Source organism: Rhea americana, unplaced genomic scaffold (genome assembly GCF_003343005.1).
Source record: "Rhea americana isolate MKP2758 unplaced genomic scaffold, rheAme1 scaffold_256, whole genome shotgun sequence".
NCBI classification, from domain to species: domain Eukaryota; kingdom Metazoa; phylum Chordata; class Aves; order Rheiformes; family Rheidae; genus Rhea; species Rhea americana.
The window spans coordinates 663,896-683,964 of NW_028186375.1; the positions used below are offsets into that span (position 1 = coordinate 663,896).

The 20,069-nt window shown below is 44.5% G+C and overlaps 1 protein-coding gene across 1 annotated transcript in view; it reads left to right on the forward strand.

Moving 5' to 3' along the window:
* The first annotated feature begins 7,703 nt into the window (after positions 1–7,703).
* SERTAD2 (SERTA domain containing 2) overlaps positions 7,704–20,069 on the forward strand; it is a 46,434-nt gene continuing 34,068 nt past the window's right edge. Inside the window, exon 1 of the mRNA XM_085307264.1 lies at positions 7,704–7,757. Within this exon, the coding sequence (XP_085163390.1) occupies positions 7,744–7,757 (14 nt within the window). The 5' untranslated portion in view covers positions 7,704–7,743. The remainder of the gene's footprint in view (positions 7,758–20,069) is intronic.

The following is a 20,069-nucleotide window of genomic DNA, read 5'->3' on the forward strand; positions in this document are numbered from 1 at the left end:
AGTCAGTGTCCATATGAAGATCATCTTATGATACACTCCTGAGAAGTAAAAAGTCAGAGTAGTGTGCATCTGGGCTCTCAAGGGGAGAAGTCATTAAGTGGAACCAAAACTCTTCAGGACTCTTCTTTTCCTTGGCTTATAGCATCGTGCCCTGCTTGGGTATAAATACAGAAAACTTCACTTGATGTGCAGATTACTGCATTTTTATATTCCTCAACCTCAAATACACTGGAGGGTGTTTTTTCAGGTAGAATTGATGCTTAAAACTTCAAGTGAAGCCTTATAGCTACTGAGATAATTATAGATAAAATGGATAAAAACTGTAATTGAAAACAGGACTTGATACTGTCTTGTCTTTTGTCCTTTTCCRTTAACACACATTCGCTCACAATTAAAAGGTTGCCCTGTTATAGGGAACATCAAAGTGAACAAATGTTATGAGAAGTTCAGACTCGTTTTAATTTTTTTTCTTCCTCTTGGACTGGTAATATTTTTAACATATTTTCATGCAGCAAGTTTTACCTAAGTAATCTTACTTAACACTGACCTGGGGATTTCCTAGTTTTCAAAGAGGAAGGCAGTGCAGTTACTCTGAAAACTTAAGTAGTCCCAGTAAAACTTGACTATTTCCTGCAGAAATCTATCATGTCAATATTCAGATTTTCACCTCAGTCCTTTTATTGATAGACATCAATTTTGCTTATTTTAGTTCCATAAGCTGCTACTTAGGAGTCTTACGGCTATCCCAAGTATTGTCGCTACGTTATATTTTTGTGATGTTTAGCAAAGCAGGTGATGTTTGCCTTTCTCTCTTGCAGTTTTTCAGAGAAGACTGAGTGTTGGATTTATTTGTTGTTTTTAATTCTGGTGTTAAAATGGGAAAACGAGAGCAAGTCCCTTTCCCCCCATGTTTATATGCGCCCACAAATAGGGCCACATGCATGTGCTCTGCCCCATGTGTGTACATGCATGCAAACACATGCAAGGAGTTTGTTCTGCTTGGGCACAGCCAAAAGAGGCCGGACACTGCTGTCTTCAGCTCAGTGGAAATTGGCACTATCCCATCTCCAGTAAACAGCAGCCTGACGTCAGCTCGTGCAGCGCTGATAGCAGTATAACTTGAGAGATTTTTCAACTGGCCGAGTTGTTGAAAGGCTATCGCTGGGTTTGATAATCTCTGGCTACACTTTAAAGGAATGGGTGCAAAGGTGGGGGGAGGAATGGTCTCTTAATGACAGAAATAATAGAGCAATTCCTGATAACTTCACATGAGGTGGAGAGGTGATTTGAAGTGCTATACTGGAGGGTATTTTGATTCCCATCTTGGTGACTGGAGTCGTTCTCTTTTGTTTTTCCAGGTTCTGAAATCCTGGCTGCTCTGTAGAATTTGCATTAGTAGTTCAGTTGTTCTCCAGCTTCCAATAAAGTGCCCTGTAACAGTCAATCAAGCAGATGATGAAATTTGACTTTCCTATTGTGTTGAATTAAGCACCTTCATTATGTTTTTAATTCCTGAAGTTTGCTTTATTCAGTGTAGATATAGTTCAAAGAACTGAGCCTGACTAAACTAAGCTTTTTACTGGGTTCTATATATTCGATTTTTATTGCTAGGATACAAATATATAAATTGYGAAGGCCCCAAATTTATACGACAGCATCCAGAAAATGCTTACTTTCAAGATATTTAGTTAGTCATCATTATCAAATTAGGCTGGAATAAAGGGACCATTTTGTGCTGCTGCTTTCAGTTAAGGTAACTGTTTTCCTGTAATGCTACAGATGTGTTGACTGCAAAGTTAGTGAAGCTTCCACTGCATTTCTGAAACAGAGCCATTGTGACTTAAATTTAATAACAGATGGTTCTCCTCATAACCCGACAGTTGAAAGAGACTTTTCTATTGTTCAGTACTACCACTGAAAACACATTTCCATTATGAACATGGAGTACTGCTATGCCAAAACCAACAGTTAAAAATGAATGGTTTGCTCTGGTAACAGGACAAAACAAACATGAAAAATCTTTGTTTTGTGTGACAGAAAAATCAGAATATTAAAGCAAAGAAGCTGATACACCTACCAGGAAAAACCCCGTATATGATGGGGTATACTTGAATCTGTGAATCTTCTAAGCAAGGCAAATATTCCAAATATATAAACAATAGTACACTGRTTTTTGCTTTGTTTCTTGGACTGCTGCAGAGATAGCAAAAGGTCCATGTTCCATCTAGGTCCTGTCACAGGGGATTTGCAGAGTTCTGTGAAATCCTGGAAGGGARTGTGAATATCTGCCAGTATTAATGTTTTCTAATGTGCAAATTTTTACATCTGTTTTTAGGGTGTGTTTAAACTAGGTTAATATTAAAATCAGTCTTCGTAGGGAAGAGAAAGAAAGTGGTCCTCTTCTCGTATTATATCTGTCCTGTCTGTCCTTCTCACCAGATCTGATGGAGATGCAGAAGTCTCGAGCTTTGCAAGTTCTGTGAAAGTGGGCRAGAAAGCAAGGATCTGTTCAAGCACAGACTTAGCAAATTCAGAGATTGAAAGCAAGTGTGGAAGATGTCCTGTTAAAGGAAAATGATACAACTGGGATTGCTGATACTGCAGAGGGAAAGGAAAGGGTGAATAGCAGCTCTTTCAAAACCAGGAGTATCCTACYGACTTGTTGTGAGTCTTACTGTCCTTGGAGACTAGTGTGGCTGTATGACGCCTTACTCCCCAGAGGGGCTGACATGCAGCAGGGCCTCACTGTTCTTGATTATGAGAAAAGCCCAAGGCTATTTTAGAGAAGACCAGAAGGAGACRAGCTGTCGGACGGCTTGTACTTGAAAGTTTGCAATAGCACAAGCGGTGACTGCYCAGGTAAGGAATCTGCTCCAGAGGAGTTGGTTGAAGCAGAACTTGCCTAAATTTTGGGCTAAATAGGCAGGTTCGCCATCGATAAGCTGAAGACTGGCTGTGGGCACAACCAAATGGCCAGAGCTTTGCTGAGCAGTGTGTGACGCATGAGGTAGAGCTCTGTGGCCTTTCTCTGGTTGCAGACTTCTTAGGCTTCAGGGCTACCAGGAAACTCTAGYGTCAAAACTTTGGTTTGGCCCTGTGCAGATGTGGAGTTGGCAGTGGGCAGGAGAAAGGCAGGCCTCTTGAGCTGCCCTTGCAGCAGATAGGAAACGCTGTCCAGCCTGCATCACGTGTGATGCTCAGAAGAGGAGCATCAAGTGCGTTTGTCAACCCTTTCTCTCCTCCTCCATGCTAGATTGCTGGTGCCACCTCCAGCCTGCCTCCCTTTTCTGGAGTCGGGCTCATGTCCGTGGAGGGTGAAATTGTGCCCTGTAGGACCGCAAAAGTCTTACAGCAGACTTAACTGAGCTGGGATCTCCTCCAGGTTCACTTCAGAGCACGGAGCATCGCGTGAGGCTTGTCACAACCCCCAGCAGCACTTCCCCATACAAAAACTGTACCAGCAACCAGCAAAGGCAGTTAATCTCTCAGCTGCAGCCTCACTGAAGATCTGTTGTGCCATGAGTGGGAGGAGACAGTGCAGCAGGAAAGTTCCTTTTTGTTCCCTTTCTTCTCCTTCCTTTGCTGTCTCTCATCTTGTCCAACCAGCCAGCAACCACTCGAAGCAGGGGGAGGAGCTGGTGGGAAAGGGCTGTGCCCTTTGCCTCTCCCTCCAAGTGGGGTAATGCTTGAGCTTGCTGCCGGTGGTTAGAGTGAACCAGAGTCGCTCACACTAGCCCTGACCTAAACCACAAGGCAGAAACACGTTGCAGCATGTTTCCCCTTGCTGCAAAYCTGCAGAATGACCCTCTAATACCACAGCTAGCCTTGCTTTGCTCTTCTCTTCACGTAACAAAGTTTGTTGGATGGCTGTTGAGGTTATGGCTCGTGTTGAATATCAAGCAGTATATTAGGYTTAACTTTAATGTGGCCAGAGATCTAATAATATGGTACAGTATTATGGTTGGAAACTTAACTAGTTTTAAAAAATCTTGAATTTGCTTCTGGTGTTGTTGAGATAATCCTAAAAAGGTTCACAAAGAGATTGATCTGTTATCAAGGTATAATTTTGGTATGATTTTGTTACGCACCTTAAAAAGAATTATCCCTCAACGATTCAGAAAAATCTTGTGCTCAGTCCCTTCAAAATAAATAAAGTTGCAAGACTTCTTAAAGAAATTATACTAGATGATTTAATTTGCCCTCTGATTATTATTTTTTTTAATCCTTGCAGCTTGATGTTTCCAAGGTTTCTCTATAATGTAAAGGGCTAAAAACTAAAAAACTAGGRAAAAAAATGAAGCTAGAGATTGTAACTGCTTGGCTCAGGGAGCTGCAACCTTCTTAAAGCAACAAAACCCCACCTTCCCAGCTCCCCCCAAACCTGCTTTGGTTCCCCTCTTCCCAAATGAGCAATCAAATATGGCAGGAATTCTGGTGAAGCCTCAGTACTGGCAGCACTGCACGATTTTGGCCTTGCACCCCTCTGGGCTTGTATAATGGTGAGAACTTCCCTGATAGTAAATTGCCGTAAGGATGGCTTGTCTCCGTGCGTGATCGCTATGCGACGGGGAGCAGACTGCACAAACAGCTCTGCGTGAGAATGGCTGCTGTAAAGAGGCTCCTTACCAGCATTTACCACTGGYGCTTTGTGCTCTGTAAGGCCAGAGCTGCTCCGTGACCTGTTTTGTCTGCTACAGCACTGGCGTAAGTTGGTTTAGTGAGCTGGACATGAGTCCCCAGGAGCTACTGGAAACTTGGGGTTTTCGTCTTTTGAAGACACTCTTGCAAAGTGAGGGAGCAGAATAACAACTCCGCAGCTTGCGCTGGCTCTGTCTAAGCTTAAAAATCCAAGAACAATTCCCAGGTCTGGTTTCACACCTTGGCTTATTGGCAAGAAGCCTGGGTTTCCAGCAGAAGAAAACCAGGAAGAGCAAAAAGGAACGGAGCCAGATTACTTCAACRTGCTTCATAGCTTAGACCTAGCAACCAGGGCCTGCTCCTTCCTTGTTTCTTCAGTGAGCACTGGCCCCTGTGCAGCATATGATGCCCCTGGATCTGCTCCCTTTCCCATGTCTTCCTCAACAGAGGATCCATCCTAGCCAGAGGGATCCCAGAGATCCCTGCATCCTTTTTTTTTTCAGCCTGGGAAGGATCTTGGGTGGCCCTTTTAAGGGCATTATCAGGCACAGGAAACTTCCTCATCTCTCCTTGTTGGCAATGCTACAAAAGCCCAACAGGGAGGAGGAAATCAGGAAAACCAGACCGGAGTGTTGGGATCCCTGATGAACAGGGGGGATCAGAGTTAATATTTGCACAGAGCAAACCAGGGAGAGGCATGCTATTTTGGTGTTTGGGTAAAGCACCTCTGGGTAAAGCACCTCTGTATAGCTACGTAGTGCTGTTCCCTGTAGAGGTCCCCCCCACCTCCCAGTTTTATCTGTGCAAATGTCGTGTGGATTTTTTCACCCTGATTAGAGCAGTATTGTTTAGGRAAAAAAAAAAAAAAAATCTTGCAACTAGTGACTTGAACTCGAAGCCCCCAGCCCTATCTCCCAATTCGTGATGGAGGAAAAGTTGCTCTGCCAAGCGAAGCGTTGGGCAGGACAGCGCCTGGCGGCAGCGGCACAGCCACAGCGCGATGGGCCCTGTGCTGCTCGCCGGGTGCCGACTTCGTAGGCCTTCGCTCACTTTTCATTTTTTAATAACGTTATTTTAAACAAAACAACCGAGAGAGGTGAACAGATCAATATGTGGATCTGAAAACATTTTCTTAACTTTGTTTAACTTAGGAAGTTACTATAAATGACAGGTACTCGAGAAAACACTTTCCTTTCACAATTTGTTTTCAAACTGCATTCTGTGTTTCAACAAAATTTGTTGAAATTGCGTTGTTGTTCGCTAACTTTTTTCTTCTGTCTTTTGTCTATAAGGTCTGTGATGGTAGGAGTATTTCCCCCAGCAACTGAGAGGGAAGGTATATCTGTTTATTTTTTTTAATGGAGGTTTAGCGTTTGTTTGTAAAAATTGCAAGAAAATGAGCAGACTGTGAAGGTGGACAAACTTTATTTGTTTTGTRGTTGTTTGCTCCAGAATTGTCTAGAGCTTCCTTTGGATAGAAGGGACAAGAAGTGTTTTGTTTTATGTTGGTGGTTTTTTTTTCCTCAAGTAAGGCATAGGTTTCTCCACTGCCTCCTAAGCCTGACTGGCTATTTACTTATTTTTATTTTTTTTTTTCTTGAATTAAAGAGAAAATTAGGAAGAAGATTTGGAGGTTTGGTCTTGTCGCACATATGAAGTCAATGGAAAACCGTGAGGTACATCTAAGAGCAAAACTTAGCTCAGGCTTGTCAATGATTGTAATGCTTGCTCTGAAGTTGTACAGTGCCCGTGATATACTGAGGAAAAATAGGCCGTAATGCAATGCACTGCTTCAGTTCTGTTTATTTTGGGAGTTCCTGAAGTTATTTTATGTGCAATTTCCTGATGTGAGGAAAATTCAAAGTTACTTGTAATGATTTATCCGGAGAGTTTCTTCTAGTAACATMAAGAGGCAGCCTGAAATTGTGCTTACCCTATACTTCACTCAGATCAGCCTTATACAATAATGTGGTTGTTTCTCACTTCTAACTGCACGCGGAGGGCGTGCGGCCGTGATTCTGGAGCCTGCAGGCAGCTGCAACAGGAAAGGACTCTCRTGGTTTGCTTTTGCTTTCTGTTCCTGTTGTGTCCATTTTCACATGTTTTTTTACAAAGCTGAGTGTCTGAAGGACTACTTATTGCAAGATTGGAAAATAAAACTCGGCAGTACATGCGTTTGGGGGCTTGTTTTGTTCATGCTTTTGGTTTTTGCATAGCACTCTATTGGAGGCACTGTTCTCACTGTTAGAAACAACCCAGGGCACTGAGAAATTGAAAATGCTGATTGATAAAATGAAAATCTCAGCTTTATTTGCCAAAAGTCTTAATCAAGAGACTGAGTACATCTCTTTCAAAACCTTGCGCCCTGGCAGACTGCTCAACATGGTCACTTTACATCCTTTAGTGTCTCTAAATACCTCTAAGTAGCTGAAAGTGAAAAGATTAGAAATCCAGTAGCTAATGCAGCTTCTCTTCAAACGTTTTCTCTAAAACGTTTAATACTGCGTCCCTGAGGATGTCCCATTATTTAAGCTGTGTGACTGTGGAATCATTTTGACTCTGAGGGGCAGATATTCAGAAGTGTTTGAGGGATTTTCCTCATCAAACTCTTGCAACTTCCTTTCTTCACTGCAGTGAGTACAAAGTTCTTTGTAAAACACATCTCTCACAGTTTATATGAGCATCAGTCAAGTCAAATTTACAGGGGGCGCAGGAATTGCCATGTGTACTCTGCAGGCATACCAAAACAGTCACGTTACCAGCTGATACTAAAGGTTCCCCTAAACTTTTCTAAAGGGTTTTAGAGCTTATTCACAAATAAATGCTGAGGAAGTGTTTCTATGCTTTTTCAGACACTTTTTCCCTACCATCATGTYATACTAATAGCGCTAACAAAAGTAGCTCAACAGCATGTACTTTTAATAGAATTAATCACAAAAGCTTCTGATGCACTTTGCAACCCATATGCATTTGCATGCAGAAACTGTTTCTCTCGCTGATACGCAGCCTAGCACGGGGTGGAACGCAGCAGCTGTTTGACAGCACGATGACACACGAGGCATTAGCACCGGAAGCAGGAAAACTCAACTGTATCCAGTAGAAACTATGAAGAATTTAAGGTAACCCAAAATGAGAGCTGATAAGGACATGAGAGTTTTAACAGTTGATTGATTGAGACATTTTATTTCTGTACAAAATGCATACTTTTTTTTTTCTGGGCTACAAAACCCTGCTTTTCTTTTTTCATTATTTGTATTTTTTTTTGGCTTATTGTTACTGGTTCAGGCTTGCTTATAGGGCTGTTACTCCATGCCTTGGCTTGCTATGCAAGGCAATTGTATTAGGTGCTCTGCTTTAACCTACATGGATAGAGTGGTACCTGCTTTGAAAGTGGAATCATTTGTGTTGCAAAAAGGCATGTTATGCCTCCTTCAATACCAAGGCAGAGGGCTGCTAGGATGTAGCTGTGCTGCAGATATACACCCAGATGCCCATATAGCAGCTTCTTCATGTGCAGGCAGTCCATGAGAGAGAAGAGCCCTGCTGCTACGTAGCTGCCAGGATCTGCAGCACTTGGATATTGTCCTGGGGGCCTCTCCTTCATGTGTTGTCCCAACCTGATCTTGCTTAGCTCGTGAGAGCTGCCTAGATCACAGCTCAAGGCTATATGGCAGCAGGTATTAAAGTGTAAGGTCTGACACTGATTATAACAATGAGCAGGAAGCCTCGTGCATGCTGTATGTGTTCTTAATGAACACTGAAGCCAAAATATTCATGCCTTTCTCTTTTCATCTATTATCAGTAGAGCATATTTTAACAGTTGTTTGAAAATGAACCATGATCAGAAAAAAACCAAACACCTAGCAAAAACTCCTTAATTAAATATGTTTTCCAAAGCCTTCTCCTTAGGTATGAACATGGGCAGAATATCCTCATGGTTTTCTGACAGCATCATTCAGCCTGAAATTGAAGTGACCTCATTATGAAGGGATGCAAAGAGCTCAGTCTCTGACTTTGTTCTTCCTGTGTTTGCTGATGATTTTTATACTTCTAGCAAGATTTTTGGTGAATGCTACACCGAAAAGCTTCCTAGGAGGAAAAGTACCTCGAATTCACCAGAGGAAAGACAGGATGTGTCGTGTAGGTTGTCATTTGAGGAAGGTRTCTTTAGATTTTGGTTGTTTCAGTTTGGGCTGGTGTCAAACAAGCGTTGTGATGGTGTGTGGTTGTAATCTGGTTCCTTGCTGCTCGCTAACAGTTCACATTTTAGCTTTTTCAGTGGATAAGATTTTGCATGATGGATCACAATTTTTCCTTAGTTACAGTCAGGCAATACTGATGGGTTGCTTTAGTAGTTGGTTTAGCTTGGGTGTAAATGAAGGTATAATGTGACCCTTTGTGTTTAGGTACACATAAGCACAGAAATATTATTAGAGTGCATTTCCACTTGAAGTGGGAAGCTCTTGAAACGTTGGTTTTGCGTGGTTGTTTATACTAAAAAATAAGAAGAGCAGTCAAGAAAACTGTGTTCCAGAAACTAACTAATCAAGACCAGTTTGAGGTCAGGTTTTCTTTTTCATAGATTTTTCCATTATTTTAACATTTCCTAGGGGACTGGGCAAATTTCAGCAGTGATTTGAATGAGCCTGGGATATAGAAGTTAGATATAAATGACACTAAATTCAGTGTCTGTGCATGAGTTCAAAACTAAACCAAGTAAAAACTCAGAAGCTTCCTGTCTAGATCTGAAGCTATCTCAAACTCTAAGGCAAAGAAGAAAGTCTAGTATTCTTAATGCTGCTGAAGTCAGTGCAGCTCCTGAAGCTCCTGGCCACTGAAACATGCATACTACTCCAATAAGATTATGGTGCCGTGGGTTGTGAACTGGACATCTGGTATGAAACCCAGGCGCTGGCAAGTGATCTGCCACCGACTCTAATGGAGTCAGTCCCACCTACAAACCTTTTTTCAAAGGTTTAGACACTCAATGTTTGAAGAGGTAGAAGAGTTTCCTTCATATAACTGGAGRTACAGGTGTGTGACTAAGTTGCCTCTGCCCAAAGGCAGAGACTAGGGATAATTAAGCAGGAACAGAGACACCTAAAGAGAGAGAGAATTACCAATAACTAGGCATACAAAATTAAAATAAACTGGTGATTCTAGTTTCAGGTAGTGATTTTACTGGTTTCACGTGGCAGAGACAGTGTATACAGGGAGTGTTGTGCTTTAGTGCCAGCAATAGCTTTCCAAGTACCATGCAGACAGCCACAATTGATTGATTTTTGACACCTCTAATTTTGACTCCTTTTAATCAGTGGGGGAAAAACAGATTTCTCTGGGATTTGGTGCCTCAGCCTACTATCTTGCAATTGCTGCTGAAGCCTGGTTCTGTCCAAATTGCAGCGTGAAATGTTGTATTGTTTGTGACTCGTGGTCTAATTAAACAATCTTAAAGAATGCAATCCCAACATTAGCTGCATTTTTACTAAGCATATCCAAGTATTTTCTCTCTCTTGGAAAGCTGGGTAAGTGTTGTTAAATCATCTGCCTGTCTGATTGCCAAAGCGTAAATGATATCTGTCATTAGTGTGCAGAACTGGGCTGTCCTGTGAGCATACTGGATAGTTGCCTAGGATGGTTGAATTGGAATGGGATATTTCTAGGGCTTATCAACAAGTACTCACACCTCCTAAGCGTTAACTGGGCCCTCACTTTAGGTGTGTGTGTGTGTGTGAGTGAGTGCACGAGAGAAAACAGCCACAGAAAGTAAAGCTTCCAATTCTCTGTGCAAGTATAGTGGAACAAAGAGGCACCAAAATGTTTTGTGTAGCAAAATAAAGCTTTTTTTTTTTTTTTTGAGTATGTTCCTTGGTGGAAAGCCAGGCCTGCTATATAAAACTTCTGTCTGTGATCATCTCGCTTTCAACTTGGTCGCGCTCTTAGATCTGCCAGTTTGTAGCTTTGAGTTTGTGGTGCAGAACTGTTCGTGCATCTTGCATTCCTGTTTGCTCATTGAAAACCAGTTGGTGCCAACAGAAGTATCTTTCCAGGCTAAGGTGCTCTTAAACTGAAGATMTAATTCTTATTACGTGGTACCTAATGCTACAAAATGTTGTGCGCATATTGATGATTTTGCAAAGACTTTCATCTCTTTGAATTTCACTCTCTTGCTTGTTTTAACTCTCTTCTGTTATATGCACTTTTAGCTTTTCTCTGCTGCCCTGAATTTGTCATTATTATACTAAGCTAATAACTTTTCTTTTTTTGGCTTTTAAAGCTGTCTTGCAGCTTTGTGGGCTTCTTTTAGAGGAGAAATTTTGTTGGTTAATACTTCTAGCACCCAGTAGTTTAGGTGCTTTGCAGAATAATGGTGTGCGGGATGGGATGGGGACTTGGGAGACCTGAGTTCAATGCCCAGCCCTTCTACATAATCCCKTTGCTGTTTTGAATAATTTTCCTAATACCTCTGTTTAATTCCTAGTGGTAATATTTCCTTTCTCCATCTCTGCCTTATCTGTCGAAGATRTAAGGCCCAGCTTTGTGTGTCCACACACGCGTGTGTTTCAGTAGAGGAGGGTGCAGGAATAGGAYCCAGTGAATTTTGTAACTCAAGGAGAGGACAGCAGGGACAACAGTCGTGTCCTGCAGCTGCCACAATGATTTTCCCATCTTGAGCTCCTGTATTTTTTGAGGTTGCTTGTCTTTAGATAACTCCACAGTGCAGGAACAAGCACGCTCCTTGGCGAGTTGCTGCAGCATGTGTATCCAAGAGCATCCGGCTCCATCCAGTCCTCTCCGTCCCTGAGGCTCTGTCATTGCTTTGGCCTGTTAACCAGCACTGCACCTTCTCAGGCCGTGTGTGGATCTGCTTTGCGAGACTCCCCCTTTTCCTGGTGCTGTTCCAGGGGTTTGGCCAGTCTGCAGGTGTGAAAATGCTTTACTACGCTTCTGCCTCAGCGGATTTCCCCCTTGAAGGGATGTATGACTTGAGCTGCATCTGGCTGAGGGTGCTGGTGCCTAATCTGCTTGCTGCTGGTTTTTGCTTTCTCTGCAAAAGCAACCTCTGCTGTAGTAATCCACTGTATCCACTGTACAACTGCAGGATACCCCTTTTTTTCCTCCTGCTGCATCCTTCTTACCTTTATTAAACAAATTGACAGTAGGTGCTTTTTTTAGTTGGTGTTTTCCTCCCCTGTTCCCTTGCTATCAAATGCACATCACATGATAGCGGGCCTCACCCAGACCCCAGCGACTGCCTATCGCAGTGTGTCGTCAGCTGGCGCCGTTCCCAATTCTCCAGAGCTGGCAACTGTCCTCTTTTCTTTGAGCTCCGATAACGGGAACAGATTAGCRTTGGGAGCAGCCTGAGCGCTGCTTCGGGGAGCTTTACTCCTRTATACCTCCGGTTTTCCACAAATCTTGCCAAGTGAGTTTCCTGATCGTGGGCTGTGTCATTTGCTATTCTCCCCTTCCCTGCCCCCACCCATTTCCTGACATCACTTTTATTTTAAATGCGGCTGTAGCAGTGGTCCAGTTCTGCCGGAGCACTCCACCCAGTACTTCCGAACACAGTAAATCTTGCTGATTGGGGGACTTACATGGGGTGCGGAGCTAGGAGAACTACACAGCCTTGTTCTACTTAGAAAAGAAGTCCTCATAAGTTGATGAACATTATTAAACTTCCTTTTTTCCTTCCCAAACTGTGTAGACTTAATTTGGTGATGCTGCCCTACGTAGAAACAAACAAGAATCTTTAGCTTTTCCCTTCCACATTCTCCTGCGGTGATTTTTAAATGATGTGGCATAAAGGTATAGATAAAATACAGACTCCCCAAGTGAGCTGCTTTTAAAACAGTAAGAATGTATCGACTGACATCTTAGAAAATGCAGCAGACTGTTAGTTTTACAGTGGTTGTGGCATCTGGCCTTGTCATTCCAGGGCTGAAACTGCCTGATGTGAAGGCTGGGTTTGCAGTGCAGGTGATTCTGATAATCTCTTGGCAATCTTGCTGGCATAGACCCTGCTCTCTCTGGGTGTTTTTATTCATAAAGAGAAAGCTGGAGTCTGCACTGCTGTTATGGCCAGCTACTCTTCTGCTGAAGTCCAAGATCCAGTGACTTGGGATTTCCTTACTTTGCTGGCATTTGGGCTTGTCCCACATGCCTGCTGATTCTAATCATGAGAAGCAGACACAGGCTATTCAGTCTTTTCTCCTCTAGTTAAGCACAGACACTGGGAGTGAAAGAACACATCRAATTTTGAGCATTGTTTTTTCCCAGCACAGAGTCAAAGCCTTTTCAGCTGCCTAGCTAGGGGAAAGGGATCAGGTGGATTTTGGAGAGAAGTCTGTTTATAACTGGTCCCAACATGCTCCTGTTCTTAAGAAAACTAATTGATTTAAACAGTGGGCAATTGGTGGAATGTATTGCCCAGTGCTATGTGCTGTAAGATTAATAAACATTGCCCTGTAGGACACCTGTAATCTGCTGCCTTGAACACTGCCGTGGAGTCCATCTGCCATATTATGCATATGAATGGAGATGAGACGCTATTGCAGCCTAGGGCATTTTTGCTACTCTGGCCCCGGTGGGATGTGGGGGTGTGCATGTAGAGGATGGTTGGGGGGAACTTGTATAYGAAATGCCCTCAGGTCCTGTCTTCCCAGTTCTGTTGTCTGACACACACATGGCAAAATCCCCAGGAGAACTGGGAAATGCTGATGAGAGTAGATCATCCTTCTGCTGTGGACAGYATGCCTCTGCCTTTTTGACTTTAGGCAGCAGGTAATTTTTGCTCACCTTGTATCTGTCTGAAGATACTTGTCATCACAGTGTGGTATCAAAGCCCTAGAGATGATGTCCTGTGTGGATTTGTGTGTCTGACGCTTGCCACAGATGGAGTGATACTTGCTGGTGAAAGAAGGGGAAGTTTTTGAGGATGGTGCAGACTCGCTTCTGGCAGAGGAGACTCTGCCTGTTCCTCGGCAAGGGACCTCCTGRTTAGATGACCTGGCAAATGCTCCCTTTCGTCTTTGTCTCACTGAGGCTTGTGCACCTTGTTTTGTGAAACGTGGTTGTCTCCCTCACTCGGGGCTGAATTGCAGCACGGTGCTTGATCTGAATTATTATTGTGTCCTGTGCAGAGCACAGCAGTCTACTCTGAGCAGAGCATGTTTGCCTGGACATGAGACCCTTGTCCTGCACGCTTTATGCTGGCTGCCTGGTTGCTTCCAGAGGCAGTGCCAGGGACTGGCAGTTGTGCTCTGTGAAGCTGGGAACAGGCGAGGGCCGATCTCTGTCCACAGTGGTCGACTCCTGYGCATCTTCCCCTGAAGATGCGCTCAATGGGGCAGTTTTCTGYTGCGGATGCTAATTGTACTTGCAAATGATACCAACCTGGAGGAGCTGTGATCTCTCTGGGGAGCACTGTTAGGATACAAAATGATCTTGACAGATGAGAGAAACCACCTAGAAAAAATAAGAGGCAATTCAGTAAAGGACAAGCACAAAGTTTGACATGTACATGGGAAGGAGGACTGCCCAAATGCAAAACGGGAGACGGCTGACGAAGCAGCCGTGCAGCAAGGGGCTGGAGTGCCCGGCTGCGGGCAGGCTGAACGTGAGACACCAGGGTTGCCCAGTTGTAAGAAGCGAGCTGGGGCTTGCAGGCAAGAGGGTTCAGTGATCTTCCACTCAGCTCAGTGTTAGCGAGGTTAAAGCTGGAGTCTTGAGTCAGTTTGGGGCTCACAGCCTTCAAAAGCAGCAAAACAACCCTAATGTGGGTCAGTTAAAGATGGTCCAGAGGAGAATAGCATGACTGATCAGAGATCTAGCAGATATGACCCGTGAGGAGAAGACGAAGGTGCTGGGGTGGTTTAGGCCGTAGAAGAGTGAGGGGGAGTGATGGCCATGATAACAATCATYTTGCATGCAAAAGGTAGCTGCAAAAAGGAGGGAATAAATTGTTTTGCATTTCCCTTGGGAATAGGCTGGTATTCTTACGTGTCTYGTGGGAGCTGAACGCAGGGCACTCCCAACATCAGGCTTTCGCCACAGATCTGCTGGAGCCTCTTTCTCTTTAGCTGATATCCTTGTCTGTGCCTGTGTCCCTGTGGCTATGTCCCTTCTCCCCCGTGTCCCAGTGGCCAGCCCGCGCAGCGTGCTGGGAGCCTGTGCTTCCTGCTGCAGCAGAGCTGGAAGCAGGGGGGGAGCAGGCCAGCCGCCGAGCGGACCTGTACCTCTGATCCATAGCTGCAAGAGCAAGGCTCGCCCATGCTTTTGTGCTGAGAAGGCAGGGGGTTACTATCCAGGTGTGGCTCCACAAATGCCTGCTTAGAGGTATTCCCTAACATCAGAGGATGAGATTTTTTGGCTACTAATGTGAAGGAAGTTTAACATTTGCCTTTGGCTTGCGTAAGAAACCCAGTCATTTTTCTTTGGGAGTCTGAAGGCTGGGAACAAGAGCTTTTTAGGGTGAGCAGAGTGAAAGCAAGAATGCTGCTTTAGACTTATTGCAGGACTTGGTGGTAACAGCACGCAGATAAAAGCTCCCAGGCTGTGACAGATGAGCCCGAAGCATCCTGACAGACAGCCCTTTAGCACCAGCAGTCAAAAGGTGGTGGTGGTATGGCTGCAGGGGTTTGTTTCTATATCCTAGTGAGATTTTTATCTTGGACAAGCTCACTGTCCTTCATCATGTGGCAACTACTGCAGCAAAGCAATATTAGGAAGTAACATTTTAGCTGTCTTCCACGTGATTAGTCCTGCTGGAGGGAGGGGGAAGGGCCTCATGCTCTTTATTAATCATTTCTTCTTCCCTCCTCCCATCTGCTCAGTGGTTCTCGCGCTCTTGCATACGCCACTGATATCTGATCACTTTATTTCTCCCTTTCTGTCTCTTTCCCTCGTTGTCAGCTCTTTGCTGAGCCTCTGTCTTYCTTACTCCCAGCCCTTTGCAGAGATGCTGCCCAGTGACCTGATTCTCTCTCCTAGCTCCCTTTTAAAGGAAAGAAGAAGAAAAAGTYGGAAAGAAAAATGCTATCTAATGTCTCATTCCCCTCTCCCTGGACATTATGCCTTTTCGTAGTGGTCAGCGCCTTCAGCCAAAGTTGCGGAGCACGTGTGGGCAKTGCCTGCTTTCCTCTCCTCCTCTTCACGCTCTCCCCCGAGGCAGCAAGCCTGACTCCTCCTCCACCTCCTTCTCTTCCAGCTGCTTTCACTAGCCTCCTAGCTCTTCTTGGCAATGAGGAGCCCGGACATCTGTAGAAGCAGCTGGAAGCAACATGGAGAGCCAATATCCTGCAGCTCACCAGATCTCTACAAACCTCAGCTTAGGAACCACCAGTCTAAGACTGTAATGTTTAATTCACTGTGTTTTTATACTGTTTAGTTTGCACTGCACCCTGCTCTTTTCTCACCATCCCAAYGAAGGTATTGCCTCTGATGTGCAGTCATCTCAGAGCTGAAGCAYGTCGTTCTACAAATCCTGTAGCCAGTCTGTAAAAGTGAATGCTCTTATGCTGTAGTGGAGGAAGGCAGAGTTAAGCTTTGTTTCTATCTGGATCTTTGACATTACCTGCCAGTATCTTCCGATGGCTCTAATGCAGGATCCGAATCCTCCGTCGGCTAAAGCCGGGCCTCTGTCAAACAACCACAGCTGAATGGTGCTACAAATTTGTATTCCCAAGAACGGAGCAGAAGTATTTTGCCTGTTCACTGTCACTTTGCCATCCAATCTGCGCTAAACCTTCTCAGAAAAATGACTGAGGTGGTGTTCTGAAAGACGATAGCTGTTTTTTCACATAAACACTGGGAGCCAGCGTTAAACGGAGCTCAGCAGGGTGATCTCCACCGCAAAAGCGAGCAAAAGAGGGACTGCATTCCTGCTGCTGTCAACTCAGAGGTGGGGGGAGCCTCCTGGTGTAGGGGTGGCAGCAGGCTGCACTGCAGGGCTTTTTGGGGATGGGACCCCGAAGGAAAGCCTGCGAGCCGTGTTGCCATGAAAAGCCTCACAGCACGTTACCTGATGCAAGTTTTTGGCAAACGCAGTAATTGTGTCACTGAGGTGACCGAGATGCAGCATGCGGTGAGGAGGTTTTGCCTTGTGAGCACGCGAACGCGCTTTCCCCGGCCCTGGTGCGCGAGGGCAGCCTGGGAAAGCCTGGGCAGTTACGCTGCAAATTGCAGCGACGATGGGGTTTGGATGGGGTTTCTCATACTCTGTTTGGAGATCTGAAATTTGCCAGTTGTGTGGCAGTGAGCACATAACAAGGTAAATAACTTAGGGAGATGCTTTAAAAACCTTTTCCAAAGGACTTGGAAGATAAGCACGATGACTGAGGACAACGTTTTTATAAAGACCTCAGCCTAGTTTCCCATTTTGTTCCTGCAACAAACTGCAGTTATGCAGAAAGCAGCTATTGGCATTTTTAATGTCTAATTCCCTGAGCAACTAGCAGTAGCTGTTTGCTTTTAAATGTTGGTATTTGCACCCACAGCAACTTGAGCCGAGAGGTACAAAGTAAARGGGCTAGCTTTAAAAATGCAGCAATTTGGGCTTTGGACGACTAGCTTTGACAGGATGGAGCAGCGCTTTGCAGCACAGAGGTACGGATATGCAGAGCCTACGTGTGTTGTTCTTGTCCGGTGTTAAAGTCCAGTGTAAAGCAAATAGCATTTGCAAGTAGCCCAGGGATGTCTTTTCTTTGGTCTCTAAACCTTTGCTGTGAAAGAGAGCTCTCATATTTTCCATTCCTAATTCAAGAGCTGGAGGGATCACTAAAGCCAGGTATCAAATTACAAGAGAAAGAGTGAAGACCTTTGGTTGCAGCTTCATCTGCTCACACAGTACATCCATACAACCACTTTTGTCAGCCCCCAGGCCCRTGTTAAAATGATGCAAGGGAAATAGTTCATTTTTTCTTTAAGTCTGTCCTTGAGAAGCACAGTGTTTGCAAGTAAAGTTCCCACCAATAGGTATGTGTGAGGGCTAGGAAGAGGAGGAAAAGCTCTGTAATGCTGTAAAAAGCATCTTATCCATAGAACACATAGAACAGGAAATATTGTTCCTACTCATCTGAGCTACTTAAAAAAAAAAAAAAAAAAAAACACAAGTTTCAACAATAACAATTTTCAAATGAAATACTTACAATGGATAACGTGTACAGCTTAAAACGAAAATGTGACTCGGCCAGGAATTAATACTATTACTGGTACTATTCTAGCTTTCAAATTGAATCCACTTCAGACGCGTGGTATGTCCTWGGTTGTGAGAGAAGGCTGCTTAGAGGTGGTGGCAGGATGTCTTTTATGGGGCTGCTAATTCAAACCTGGGTATTTTTTTGCTAAAATTTGACTCTCTGAAGTTAGACATGAACTTGAGCAGAGATCGCAACTGTGTGAAACAAGGCCAAAATCCTGTATTGCATGTTTTTCCCCTTTTCATTACCTTTTTTTTTCTCTCTCTCTCTCCTCCCTTGCTATCATTTATTTCCCTGCTGGTGTTTTTCAGACCATGCTTTCTCCTCAGATGAAGTTCATTCTCTTCTCTTTTTTGATGCTTTCTTCAACTCCTTCATTTTGTTCTCTCTCCTGAAATTATTATTTTTTCTCTTTGATTTTTTTTTTAATGGAGCATGTGTGTGTTTGGGCTTTTCCTCTCTAGTTTGTCCCACTTGGTAACAGAGCCTTCCTGAGGTTCTTCATTGTAATGCTTAAATCGCCTCCATTTTCCTTCAGCATTTGGTTTTGTTGGTCTCTTCACTGCCTGCTGGTTTGCTTTGCTACGTTACCCTACCTTGTGGTCCACGCGTTACTCCCTTTTGCCCCTGACTGCACTTGGCTTCCTTCGTGAGATGTACAGCCAGCTCCTCTGCCTCCTCCCCACGCTGCCTTTCCCTCTCGTCGAGCTCGTGGGAAGTGCAGCTTTACCTTTCTATATCTCCTGCTCCTTTCTCCTTCTGTTATAGCTCTGTGAAAAACGCTTAATGGAGCAGACTTTGGCTGAGGAAGGAGGAGAGCAAACGGGGGTTATTTCCTCGTGTGCAGCCTGCGTGCTCCTGTGAACAGGCCCTCTGCGCTCTGCCTTTGAAGCTGCCTGTTTTTGAGAGATTCATTTTGGAAAAGGTAATAGTGGACTGACATTTGATTTTCTTATTTAAGTGTGACTGTTGCCCACATGCTGGAGACCACATGTGACTTGCAGCGCCCTCTCTCTCTGCTTCCTCAGTTTTTCAGCCCAACCTTCACTTCATGTTTTGGTGGCTATCTTCACCATGAAGAGAGGCAGAGATTGGGTTCACTTTCACACTGAAAGTTTAGATTAAGAGTTAAGCACTTGCAGAGTCCCAGAGGCTCTGGAACTCGTCTCCTACAGCCCCAAAGGCCACCTTATGCAGGGGATTTTCAGTGAGTTGAAAGGGGAATTTTAGTGTTGTACAYTGGTATTTTGCTTCCTGCGGCTTCTTGTGGCAGTCATGAAGGTGTCCGTAAACTGCGGTCGTTGTCAGCGTGTGAGCACGGCATTAACACGCTCTGAAGTACATGAACCCTAATTATGAACCAAATACATAAATGTACTGGGGAGGAAGTGGGGAAATGTAAATTTAATCTGCATCCTTTCAGCTTATTGGTCTTTTAACTGTGCAGTGGACACAGATTTGTTGTGTCACCACTTGCACACTGTGTAACATGAACAAAGAATGTCCATCCAATATTAAAACGTAAACTAAATTAAAACTGYCAAGCTCTTTCCCTCCTGCTGCTTTTTTTTCCCCCCCTCTCTCTCCTTTCCTTTCCTTTTTTTCTGTGTGGGCTGCATGTTGCTTGTGTGCTCCCAGGGCTCAGTGAAACATGCAGCGCTTATGCATAAAAGGCAAAACAGAATTCGGTGCTTTGCTGCTACCCATATGCTTAAGACTAAGAAAAGACTTCCCTCTCCCCTCCCTCCTTTCCACAAGCCTCCAGCTCAAGGAGTCAGTTTTAAGAAGTTTAGTAGAAACCTGACGAGTGTCCAAGTCCTCCCGTGCGTGTAACTGTTGATGAGAGCGCTGTGACGTAACGCTGAGCAGAGGCACTGCGCTTCTGCAACTTCGGGCCTGGGCAGAGGGAAGAAATGCTGAGAGAGAGCCTCTTCTCAGGAGCTGTTTCCCCGCAGCCTGGCTGTGTTCCTGCAAGACAGGTCACGTCCTGCCGGACGTGAGAGATGCTGAGGGAGGCTGTACAGCCTGTGCTCCCCGGGAATGCAGACAAGATGGGCCTTTGAGCCTTTGCCTGTGCACATGGGAAGGACAAACCATGAAAGGTTTTTTATGCAGGTGCCCCTGTGTAGATGAGGAAAAGGGAAGCCCAGGCAACCTGCCTCCTCTTCCATCATGGCCTGCAAATGCCTCCTGCCATTGCTAGCCTTTTCCAACAGGGCATGAGACTCTTCC